The sequence below is a fragment of the Alligator sinensis genome, unplaced genomic scaffold (assembly GCF_000455745.1).
Source record: "Alligator sinensis unplaced genomic scaffold, ASM45574v1 scaffold160_2, whole genome shotgun sequence".
NCBI classification, from domain to species: Eukaryota; Metazoa; Chordata; order Crocodylia; family Alligatoridae; genus Alligator; species Alligator sinensis.
This window is the reverse complement of record NW_005842717.1, coordinates 685,176-697,894: the sequence shown is the minus strand read 5'-3', so window position 1 is coordinate 697,894 and position 12,719 is coordinate 685,176. Positions and strand designations below refer to the sequence as shown.

General features: G+C 46.6%; 1 protein-coding gene across 1 annotated transcript in view; it reads right to left on the bottom strand.

Moving 5' to 3' along the window:
- Window positions 1-6: 6 nt before the first annotated feature.
- The window catches only part of LOC102376314 (cholesterol 24-hydroxylase), a 27,229-nt gene continuing 14,516 nt past the window's right edge, over window positions 7-12,719 (bottom strand). Inside the window, exons 10-15 of the mRNA XM_014524986.2 lie at window positions 6,159-6,231; window positions 5,259-5,343; window positions 3,520-3,630; window positions 3,101-3,189; window positions 2,418-2,484; window positions 7-1,599 (exon numbers count right to left, since the gene is read on the bottom strand). Of these exons, the coding sequence (XP_014380472.1) occupies window positions 1,450-1,599; window positions 2,418-2,484; window positions 3,101-3,189; window positions 3,520-3,630; window positions 5,259-5,343; window positions 6,159-6,231 (575 nt within the window). The 3' untranslated portion in view covers window positions 7-1,449. The remainder of the gene's footprint in view (window positions 1,600-2,417; window positions 2,485-3,100; window positions 3,190-3,519; window positions 3,631-5,258; window positions 5,344-6,158; window positions 6,232-12,719) is intronic.

Sequence of the window (12,719 nt, the reverse complement as noted above, 5' to 3'; positions counted from 1 at the left end):
TTTCCCCTCTTTAGGAGCAGGGCACCTCAGTGCTCTGCGACAGAGTTCATACACAGTGTCAGTCCAGCTCCAGGGGTGTCGTTGTCCCCCCAAAGTTTACTTCCTGGGATAGCTTAGGACTAGCGTGGCCATCATAGAGCACAGGCCGGTTGTCTTCTGGTCTCTATTGATACGAAATCCGACACCTTTATGTCCTCTATTTTTCTCTTGAAATTTTCAAGAGAAAAATAGAGGACATAAAGGCGTCGGGTTTCATATCAATGGAGGACAGAGTAGCAGAAAACCACCGAAAGCAGTGGTCCTCTATGATGGCCACCCTACTTAGGATACATTTGCTCTTCAGCAACTAGCAGGTCTGGAAAATTCTGGCTTGCTCCTGCATTAAAAATGAAAGGCTACCACCTGGTGGAAGTAGTGGGCAAGAGAAGAAGAGCACAGACCATCTGCAGACGCTTCCTCAGCCTGACAAAGGGTGTTTGTGCCTGAAATCTTACTAAGAAGAATTTTTCCAACTATCTGAGTTGGTCTAATAAAAAATATTGGATTTACCCTAAGGACCTTCTCTGGGTAAGAGAATAAACTTGAGACAGTCTTGAAAGGGAAGCATTTCCTTTTACTGAGGCACTGTTTTTCCCCAGTAGGTTACTATCACAGGTGAGGACACAGATGAAGATAGGGAAAATTATCTGGTCAGAAGAACAGACCCTAATTTTCACACCCAAAACTCAGACCTATTTGATCCAAGTGCCTCTACACAAGTGCTTATATGAATTTAAGCTTGAGTCATGGGGTCCAGAGAGATCTGTAAAAAATTAGACCAGGACTGGCCTTTGCCAAATTTGTAACCCATAGTGCAGTGGTTTTCAACCTTTTTGGACTTGAGGCACTCATTTGATGTGAAGCAGCCTTTCATCACTTTTGCGAATTGAATGGCACCCAATTTCAAAAGCGAATTTATATATTACAGTACTTGCTTCCTTGCTGAGAGGCCTGGCAGTGGGAAAGGGAGATCATCAAGCCTGAGCCTGCACTTATCTGTTTAGTTTATCTGCTTATCTCTTAACACCTAATTTATCAACTCACACCTCATGGCACCCTTTAAAAGATCCATTGGCATCCCAGAGTGCCCAGGGCCCTGCTTGAGAATTACTGCTTTAATGAAAGGAAGTATTCTTCTGGTTTTTCCACTTCAATTTAGAATAGGCAGTCCCTAACTAAAAGTCTGTTTTGCAAAGTTTCTGCTCAGTTTTCAGACCAAAGATGTTTAAATGGATATTTGACTGCACCTCCGAAATGTTTTCATACTTTTTATGGGAAGAACGATCTAACTTCCAATCTAGTAGCCGCTAAAATGGACTGGAAAATCTAACCCTGGATTAGTGAGAGAATTTAAATAATCTGAGGGAAACTCCAGCATTGATGCCATTTCATTCCTTTCCTCCCGTCCCACTATATTTGAAGTATTCGTGGTTTCAGTATGCACATAACACCATCTCGTGGTTTGAGGGTTCCTGTATCCACAATTTCAAAGCTCTGTCCTGGCGCCAGCTGGAATTCAAACCTCTGTAGCAGTTTCGCCATCACCACTTTAGCCTCCATCTGTTAAGAATAGCAAAGTAGCATTCAGCAGAGGCAGGGTTGGTTGCAAGTATTTAAATTCAGGATATGACACAGTTCTGTGGAACCCAGAAATGTAGAACTAAGCATGTTACAGTATCATTGCAACTGAACTACAAGAAGAGCTGCCTCTCAGAGTGGGTAGGAACAATACACTTCTCAGTCACCTGCACCTTCCAAAATTGGAGAAGAAATACAGATGCAAAGATGTGGCACTTGTTTAAGTTTTAGGTCTGCTTTGAAGACCAGGGTATAGATCAGAATACTTTAATTGGGGCACACTGAGTATCAACATTTAGACACTCACCATGCGCTACCTTAGAGTGCAGGATTTGCTGCATTGCCCGCAGAAGCTGCTTCTCATGCTCTGCCAAGAAATCATTTCTCCTAACCTGAGCAACCATGTCTGCAACTTCCCTTTCTGCTTTGCCTCCTTGAAGTCTCTGGTAGTTTGATGCTTCTATCTGGACCACATATCCCACGGGGTTGTCCCAAAAGCAGGCCCACGACCCTGTCTGACAGCAATTCCTATCAAAGGGGTTTGGATTGTAGTTAAAGGCTGTGTAAGGATTTAAAATTCAAGTAGATTTAGTGCTCCTGAAACATGCTGGATTGGTAGCCTGGACAAGCAGAGGACTCGCACAACAGCTTCAGAACAAGCAACCACAGGCTGGCTTCGCCCCATCTGACAAATGAGTGACAGGACAGGCCTAGAGACCCCACCTGAAAGGATGAGGAGCAGTAGCTTCACTATGACGCTGCATTTCCTAATGAAACTGCACTTCCAGAGGTCTGCTTACCTGTGAGAATATCTGTCCAACACAGGAACGGGGTCCCAAAGAAAATGGAAAATAGGAAAAATATGGCCTATGAAGGAAAAAAAGGCACAACATTTACTCCGGTGGTTTCACTGTAGAGAGAGAAGCTGTTTGGTTTTTTAAAATCAAAGATTTTATTACAACTATAATTTGAAATGTTCATAAATTACTTCCTTATACATCTGGGTCATAATAACCAATAGCAGAATGGCATCTTGAGTCTTTGTGCTAATCTGCTGAGGTAATGATACTTTACCAGTGCATGTCATTTATTTTTGTTTGTACAGCATCTTTCACAATGGAACACATTTTGATTTTTACCAATAGGTGCCACCCTAGCATAACTATAATATAAGCAACTATATCATCATCATCACCATCATCATTAATATTGTTGCTTTCCTTTGTATTGTGCTTGGACTTCTAATGGTGAAAAGTGCTGCATAAAAGCCACATATTACTATTATTTTGCAAAGTCTTGTGTTACTCTCAAAACAGGGAAAATATACAATAATTATATACGTTTTCCCATCTAAATCATTTTCTTTATACTTTGAGCAGGGAGTTGGACTCGATGACCTCCTGAGGTCCCTTCCAGTGCTCATTTTCTATGATTCTATGATTACTTATTAAGTACTGGTGACAGAATGGTAAAAAACACTCACTTGGGTGCACTGTTGCTGAACAGGTCAGGCTTGAAATTCATTGGGTCCTTGAAGAACGTTTCCATCCTTCCCATGACATACGAGCTGAACTGCCAATAGGATGCATGCTTGCGTTATTCATATGAAACACACTGGAAAATACTTTTTGCAGGCTCATAGGTACAAGAAGAAAACTACTTGTTTCTTTCCACACATACTTAGACCACTCTTGCCATCACTGGATTTGGCACATTTCTACAAACGGTCCAGTGCCCCATTCACACCTTTTTTTCTTCAAGACCAAATTCCCTGCTGACACAACTTCACTGAAAGCAACTGAACTACTCCTGTGGAGAATTTTGGTCTCGCTGTGTCTATCTAACTCAAAATCTGATTAGACCCACAGCCTGCTGGGTTTGGGAGGCAGCTATCAGACTCACAAATAGAGTCACATTTGCTGGAATTCTGATGCCTTCAATGATATTTTCCTTTCCCGTCCAGCGCACGGTCCCAGGAACAGGAGGATATAATCGGAGGGATTCTTTGAGAACCTGTGTCAGAGTAGAGTAAGAAAGAGTTAATTAATACAGTACCAGGAAAAGAAAAATAACATTAATTCCTCCTCCGTAGTCTTCCACTTGGACTAATTGGAGGCTTCTGAATTCTGGAAGAAGAGCCAGTGACTCATACAAAGATTTTGGTGGAGCAGACTTTTGGCCAAATCTCCTTTGTCTACTCCAGTCTCAGATTGAAACCAGCATTAAAACTATTAAAGAGACTCTTATAGGCCAATGTATCAGCAGAAAGGAACATCAGGTATTTAGGAGAAAGAAGACAGTGACAGAGGACACTCACTTCTTCTCTTCTTAGTACCTCATGTATAAGAAGGAATTTCAGGTGCAAGCCTATCACAAAAGAAGTGTCACAGTGGGAGCATCTACACATGCGCTTGACTGCAGCATTGAGTAATTAGCTCCACAGTAAAGCGTCACAGTCTACACATGCACTGATATTAGGGTGCAGTAAATTAACTCAGCCATAAGATAGTACTGTCAAATTCATTTACTGTGCTGAAATGCATATGCAGATGGTGACCATGTGGGGGCAGACTCCTGCTTGCTGCCTAGCCACATGGCTGCACAGGTTCTACACCCTCATGCCCCAGCCAGCCCCTCTGTTGCCCAGCGTAGCCACCCGGGGCCTAAGGCTGACCCCCCAAGTCTATTGCTAGCCCAGGGCTATTCTGCCCTGACTCAAAGTACTGCTGGCCCAGGCATATGTATAGATGCTGCGCCCAGGAGCAGTTGACTCCAGCTCAGAGAGCTCTGAAGTTTATCGTGTTGCATTAAGCGAACATGTAGATGTGCCCAGTGATGCTTAAACTAGTTTGGAGAGCTTCTGCAGAAACCTATTTGCATTCTCAAGAGGGTAGAGAAATATTTTCTTGATGGACATATATTTTTGATAGTCATCTACTGTCAAAATGTAGCCATATCTGGGATGGGACAAGGAAGTTGTTATAAAAGCAACACTGCCACCTTGCAGCAAGCTGAGAAGAAAAAAGTGACCACTATATTCTGGTACAGCAATTAGGCAGGGACATGGTATTTCCCAGTACTAGAATTTAGTACATACAAGTTCACTGGTCTCCCTACCCTTGCAAAAAGAGACATGGGATATACATAATGACAGCTTGTCATACCTCAGTTTTACCCCTCATTCCAAAAAAATAGCCTCCTAGATGCATGATCAGGTGATCATGTACCATGCTCAGCTGTGAGAGAGAGAGACAGAAAAGAAGAGGAAGAGAACTGGCACTTCTGAATTACCAAAACCAATTCTTGGATTTTCCTTGAAAGTCTCTAATCCAAGTAGCAGTCACTGGTTACTTTACTGTTGTAGCAAGGTATCAGCTAGAAATGCCTTAGCAATGACTGACCAGATATAGGTTTGGTTGTCAAAGTCTTGGGAGCTTGTTGTCAAACTACCTGAAACGAGTAGGAAGGGAGACACCTAGTCCTATAGTCTGATTATATTTAAACTAAGCAGGCAGGGATTAAGAATTGTTAATTTTCCTTGTATAAAATTACACCAGTTTGGATCATCTGCTGGCTGTGTATGACATGGCAAAAGTGCCATCAAAAGGCTGTGACTGTTGTTTGACCTCATTCTGCAGTACCTGTGTTAAGTACCGGAGATTCCCAAGGTCTGCATAGCTGATATTTCTCTTGGTTCCAATAACCTCATCCACTTCAGCCTGAAGTCTAGAGGAGACATTAAAAAGTACCTTTAGTTAGAGATACCCATTTTCTGCCAAGCAGCATGAAGTGGGGTTTTTTTTAATTTCCCTGATAATGAGCCTGCAAAATTCCTATTGCTTCCAAAGGGAGACTGCCTGAGTAAATGTATCAGGATCAGGACATTAGGAATACGTATACGTGTATACGTGTAGTGTAATCAGAGTTGACACATCCTTTTTGCAGAAATCAGCTTTGTATAAAGCAGGGGTGTCAAGCTCATCTGGTCCTATGGGCTGGATGAGTGGCACAGGGCTGGTCCATGGGATGGATTAGACGTACAGGCCAGCCTGCATGGCAGATCCACAGTGTGTCGTGGAGCAGCTGGAGTGGGTGCCGTGTGGGGCATGATTCTGCTCTGGCCATGCAGAGCTGTGCTGCACACAGTGCTCACTCTGGGACATACCATACATTAACTAGAGCAGGGGCCGCATGTGGCACACAAGGCCACCCAGCATGCCCCACATGCTGCCTGTGAGTCAACTCTGAGACCCACGGGCAGTACTGGGAGCCAGACACTAGAGCTCTGTGGGCTGGATTATTTGACACCTCTGGTATGGAGCTTTGAAATACATTACTTATATAGAACTGAAAAATCTTAATTTTTCCTATATGTTATTATGCAGCATACATGTTATTAAATATTTATTTTGGAACACAAAGCAGGATGGATTATTAATTGGTGCTGGCTCTTTAATAGTTCTCATATTTATTATTTGGCTTATGATGCTCATCCGGAACAGCGTAGCTAGCTTTGCAAGCTAAGTATAGAACATATATACCTCTCCATTATTTCAGGTTGCCGAGTCAGCTCCATTATTGTAAATGACAACTGACTGGCCGTCGTTTCATGACCTAAAAATGAAGACAACCATTACAAAATAGCATAAAGCAATATCCTGTATATAAAATAAAGTGAGTGAAGCACTGTGATTGTGAGTAGGAAGATAGAGAACATGTTGAGGCCTCTCTAAAAACATGTAATTTCTGGAATAGTTCATGCTGAATCAATGGAAAGCTACCACTGGTTTGGGCATTGACTAGTCATGAAGTATTGACTGTTTACAATGGTAGTTGTCAAACCCATTTACAGGAGAGACCAGTTGCCAATCTGTATTCAGTTTGTGCTTTTGCTGTCCTGATCTGCTTCCTAGAGGTGTGGGCTGTTGCCGAGAACTTCTCTTTGGTAGTTATTCCCAACTTCCATCCTTTGTAGGCTTCTTGTTTTAATTTCAAGAGGTCCATGACTTCCCTGTTGAGGCAAGGGGGTCTCTCGGCACTTTTGCTGCTTTTCTTATGAAAGGCACGGACTTTCTTGTACCCGCTTCCTCATCGGACCATGGTCCCGCAGGGCCTCGTCAACCAATCCTCTAAGTTTGTGGAAGTCAGCTTTCCTAAAATCAAGGATTTCTACTAGTGGTTCACTGATAGATATTTTTGGGGCCAATACCAAAAGCTGATTTTTAAGGAGGCATATCGGCTGATACTGATCCGATTTTCGATACACAGCCTGGCAGCTTGAAGAGCAGTGTCTGTCTGGTAAGTCTGTTGTGGTGGAAGGGGAGGGGGAAGGGAAGGGGCATAGGGGGGACAGACTGAGGCCCCTGTGGTGAGGGAGAGAGTGGGGCTGGGGCAGGGCCTAGGGCTGGGGCAGGTGCTGCCCAGTTCAGGCAGGGTGGGGTGCGGGATGGAGCTGCAGCTCATCAGAGGGGCATGAGGAGGGGGCGGCAGCTCCTGGCACAGTGTGCACCCCAGGAAGGCATGGGGGACGTGCCTCTGGATCTGTGTGGGGTGAGGGTGGGCTGCTGCTGCAGGATGGGGCCGGGGCTACACCGGGCTCTTCCCGGTAGGGGGCAGGGCTGGGCTGGGCTGCACTCGGGGGGGCAGCGACAGCACTGGGAGGGGGGCTGCAGCCACCCCAAAATTCACTGTAGCCCTGCCCCAACCCTCTGTCCCAGTGCCGCCACCTGCCCTGCCCTGAGTGCAGCCCAGCCCAGCCCAGCCCAGCCCCCACCAGGAAGAGTCCAGCGCAGCCCCAGCCCACAGCTGCAGCCTACCTTGCCCCCATGCAGATCTAGGGGCACACACTCCCTGTGCCCTCCCAGGGTGTGCACAGCGGCAGAAGCTGCCCTCTCCCCTCACTCCCCCCGAACAAGCCACAGCTCCACCCCATGCTCCACATTAGCTGGGCAATGCCTGCCCCAGCCCCACGCCCTCCCTCACCATGGAGGGCCTTGATCTGCCCCCCCACGCCCCTTTTCTTGCCCCTACCCTTCCACTACAACAGACTTACCAGCTAGACATAGCTTTCCAAGCTGCCGGGCTGTGCTCCTCATCGCCTAGGTGTTGTGCTGCAGGTATGTGCATGCACGGGGCATTTATTGGCCAAATTATCAGCCACATCAGGAAAAAAAAGCTGATTTCTGATACAGTCAATTTTCTTTATACTGGTGCTGATCCAATATCAGACTGATGTACTGGCACACCTCCAATTTCTACTTTACTGGCTAATTTCCCTGACTTATAGTAGCTGGAGAAAGTGATCATCTCATGGTCACTGTCGACAAGTTTCCCTTCAATCCTCAGGCTGCTCGCCAGATCGTCCCCTTTGGCCAGAACCAAGTCTAGGAGTGCCTTGCCCCTGGTCGGCCCATAGACTTCTTGTGTTTGATAGAGCTCCTCAGAGCAAGTGAGGAAGCTTTGTGAGTGATCGGATCTAGCTGAGTACTCATCCCACGAGATGTCTGAGTAGCTGAAGTCACCCATGATGACCATACTCCATACTGGCAGAGGCTCCATACATGCAGTCTCTGCCAGTTTTCCAGAGAATTCCTGGTTGAGCTGTTCCTCTTGGTTTGAAGGTCTGTAATAAACTCCTACAATCAAATCCCCTTCCCCATGCTCTCCCCATATCTTGAGAGGGTCTCAAGTCACCTTTCTTTGTTTCTAGTCTTGGCTTCTAGGGAGATGTAATGTTCCTTTACATAGAGAGCAACTCCACTGCCCTTCCCAACACGATCCCTCCTATACAGGGTGTACCCCCCTATGAGCAGGGTCTAGTCATAGGTAGAGTCCCACCTGGTCTCTGTGATCCCTATAAGATAGTATTGGTTGTTGGTTAGTAGGAGAGCCAGTTCCTCCTGCTTGTTTCCCATGCTTCTAGTGTTAGTGTACAGGCAACTAAACCTGCCATTGGAGGTTCTAGGCTTTTGGCTGAGCAGGGGAATAACCTGTCCATTGGCTTGTGCTGGAGAAAGCTTCCTATTGTACCCTGGGATGCTGGTTTTGAGGTTGCCATTTTTTGGGCTTGTGCTACTGGTTGATGGCCCATCCCCCGGCGATCTCAGTTTAAAGCCCTATCCAGGAGGTCCACCATTCTAACTGAGAAAAGCTTCTTCCCCTTTGGCATGAGGTGGATGCTGTCCCTTCCCAACAGGCCACAGTCCTGGAGGTGTGTACCATGGTTGAAGAAGCTGAAGCCCTCTGGAGTCTTCTGTTTACTTCTTCTATGCATCTGTCCCTCCTGTACCCATGACCTGCAACTGGGAGGACTGAGAAGAAAACTACCTGTGCCACCAATCCCTTGAGCCAAGCCCCAGAGCCCTATAGTCTCTCATGACCCAGCTCTATCTTTCTTTCTCACCTGACCTGGGCCCCGCAGTGTCAGGCATCTTCCACTGCTTGGCTACAGCTGGGGATTGGGTATGAATGAACCAACTGAAGTTAAATCCAGACAAGACATGTGATGGTGGTGGGCAGTCCACATGACCAGGTGAGGAGGTGGGGTTGGGACACCTAGCATTTATGGGGTTCAGCCTCCCCTTGTCACTCTGGTTCACAGTCTTGGGGTGCTCCTGGTGGTGTTGGTGGCTAGGAGTATCTTCCACCAACTCCTTCTGGTGACAAGGTTGTGATCCTTTCTTGCAGATTGAGATATGGCCAACATTGTCCATGCTTTCATAACTCTGAGGTGCAACTACTGCAATATACTCTACGTGGGACTGCCCTTGAAGACACTGTGGCAGGTACAGATGCAGAACATGGGGCACACCTTTTGATGAGGTTTGGTCATGAGGAGCATATAACTCCAGTGCTTCAGAGTCTGCATTGGCTCCCAATAAATTTCTGGGAGCAATTCAAGGTGTTGGTTTTGGCTTAAGTGGTCCAAGCTCTAACTACCTTGGGGGACCACTATCTCCTTTATTCATAGATTCATAGATTGTAAGGCTGGAAGGAACCTCAGAAGATCATCGGGGCCATCCCCCTGCACCAAGCAGGAAAGATAACTGGGGGTCAGGTGACCCCAGCAAGGTGACTGTCTAGTCTGCTCTTGAAGATTTCCAGGGTAGGCAATTGCACGACCTCTGGAGGGAGCTTATTCCAGTCTGGACACCCTGACTGTGAAGAAGTTTTTCCTAATGTTGAGCCTGAATCGGTCTTCCAGGAACTGTGGCCATTACTCCTAGTTTTTCCCTCAGGTGCCCTGGTGAACAGTTCCTCACCGAGACCTTGATGTACGCCCCTAGTGTAGCGGTAAGTTGCTACCAGGTCCCCTCTCAGCCTTCTTTTCCTCAGGCTGAAAAGTCCCTTTCCTCGTATGGCTTGCTGTGCAAGTGTCTGATCATATGGATAGCTCTTGTTTGGATTCTCTCAAGCTTGTCCATGTCCTTGTTAAAGTGTGGTGCCCAGAACTGGATGTAGTACTCCAGCTGCAGTCTCACCAATGCTGAGTAGAGTAGAAGAATCACCTTCTTGGTTTTGCTGGAGATGTATCGATTGGTGCATGCCAGAGCATTTTTTGCCTTACTGGCTATAGCATTGCACTGCCAACTCATATTCACACTGTGGTCTGTTATTACCCCAGGTGGCTTTCATTCGTGGTGCTAGTCAGTTCAGTGCCGCCAAGCCTGTAGGTGTGTTGGGGGTTGCTTGTCCCAAGATGGAGCACTTTACATTTCTCGATGTTGAACTTCATCAGGTTCTGATCTGCCCAACTTGCTAGCCTGCCTAGGTCCGCCTATATCTGTAGCCTATCTTCAAGCATGACCACACTCCCCCATAACTTGGTGTCGTCTACAAACTTGGCCAGTGAGCTCTTCACCCCTACATCCAAATCATTAATAAAGATTTGTTGAAAAGTACTGGACCGAGCACCAACCCCTGCGGAACACCACTGCCCACTTCTCACCAGGATGACACAGATCTGTTCACTACGACTCTCTGGGTTCTATCTTGCAGCCAGTTTCTCACCCACTTGACTGTCTTGGAGTTAAGCCTACAGTCCTCCAATTTTCTAGCAAGGACATCGTGGGATACTAGATCAAGGGCCTTTTGGAAGTCAAGGTATACAATGCCAACCTGCTCTCTCATGTCCAGGTGGCGAGTTACCTGGTCATAGGAGATGAGGTTGGTACAGCAAGACCTGCCCGCAACAAAGCCATGCTGGCTGTCATTCAGAATCTTACCTTCCACTAGCTTATCACAGATAGACTCCTTGATGAATTTTTCTAGGATTTGTCCCTAGGGCTGACTGGCCTATAGTTACCCGGGTCTTCCCTCCTGCCCTTCTTGTGGACGGGCACAACATTGGCCCTCTTCCAGTCCTCAGGGACTTCTCCAGAGTGCCACAAGTTGTGGAAGAGTTTCTCCAGGGGTTCCACAATGACTTTGGCCAGTTCCTTCAGCACTCTTGGATGAAGATCATCCAGTCCCGCTGACTTGTATATATCTAATTTTTTTAATTGGTCAGACACCAATTCTATAACAATAGTAGGAACGCGATTATTTCTACCAAGGTCATCCTGTACTGTACCTGGCGTGGTTTTCCCCTTGGTCTGGTGAAAGACCAAGGCGAAGTAGTCATTCAGGAGTTTAGCTTTCTCCTGGATACTGGTAACCGGCTCTCCTGAGTTGTTGAGCAATGGCCCCACACTCCCATTTGTTTTCCTCCTGTTCCCTATGTACCTAAAGAAGGACTTCTTATTGTCCTTGATTCCCATTGCTAATCTAAGTTCGGTCACCACTTTAGCCTGTCTTATCTGTTCCTTGCAAATGCAGGCCATCTTGGAATAGTCCTTCTTGGGTCCCGCCCCAAGCTTCCATTGTTTATAAACCTCTTTCTTCTTTCTTAAGAGGACTGTGATTTCCCTGTTTAACCAAGAGGGCTTCCCAGCCCGTCTGTTACTTTTTCTCTGCACTGGAATGGACTTCCTTTGTGCTTCAAGGATTGTGCCCTTAAGGAACAACCACTCTTCATGCACATCTTTTGCCTTTGGTCCCTGGTCCCACAGCACTTGCCCTACTAGTGACCTAAGTTTGTTGAAATTCGCATTTTTGAACTCCAAGACTTCAATCCTGCATTCCAATTTGTCTGCCTTAAGTTGGACAGTGAACATGATGGTTGCTGTTGCCCAGACTTCCCTCTATATTTAAGTCAGTCACGAGATTGTCTCTTTTGGCCAGGACCAAGTCTAGCAGAGAGCCACCTCTGGTTGGCCTATGTACCTCCTGAATCAGGAAGAGCTCCTTGACACAGGTCAGGAAGGATCATGACCAATCCAGCTCGGGCAACTGTTCCTCCCAGGAGATGTCTGGATAATTAAAATTGCCCACAATGACCATGTGACGTGCATGTGCAGCCTCAGTCAATTCTCAGGTGAACTCCAGATCAAGTTCCTCCACCTGGTTTGGTGGTCTGTAGTATACACCTACAGTTAGGTCTCTCTCACCGCTCCCCCCCTGCAACTTGACCCAGAGGGTTTCAAGCTGTCCATTTTTTAAGCTGATGTAAACCTCCAAGGAGGTGTGCTGCTCTTTCACATAGAGAGCAACACCTTCACCTTTCTTCCCCACCTGTTCCCTTCTATGCAGGGTGTAGCTGTCTATATCTATGCTCCAGTTGTGTGAAGAGTCCCACCAGGTCTCCATAATCCCTACTAGATCATAATGCCCACTGGAGAGTAGGAGGGCTAGCTCCTCATGCTTGTTCCCCATGCTCCTGGCAGTATATAGGCACCTGAGTCCTCCCACAGAAGTGACTCTCCCAGTGTCCCTACCTACATGGCTTACTTGTATGTTGGTCCCTGGACATGTTTGAATGTGTGTATCCCTGTCCCCCAGCAATCTTAGTTTATGCCCCACTGTGATCCCTAAGGTCAGCCAAGAACAACTTCCTCCAAATGCCATTAATACAACAAGCTTGCTTGGTGAAAATACATGGGAGGTCATTCTTGGTAGTTGCCCCTTAGCTCTGGAACTCCCTCCCCTTGAGGCTGCCAGAGCCCTAGCTTGGACATCTTCAGGAAGCACTGCAAGACCTTCCTGTTTAGGCAGGGGTTCCGCCG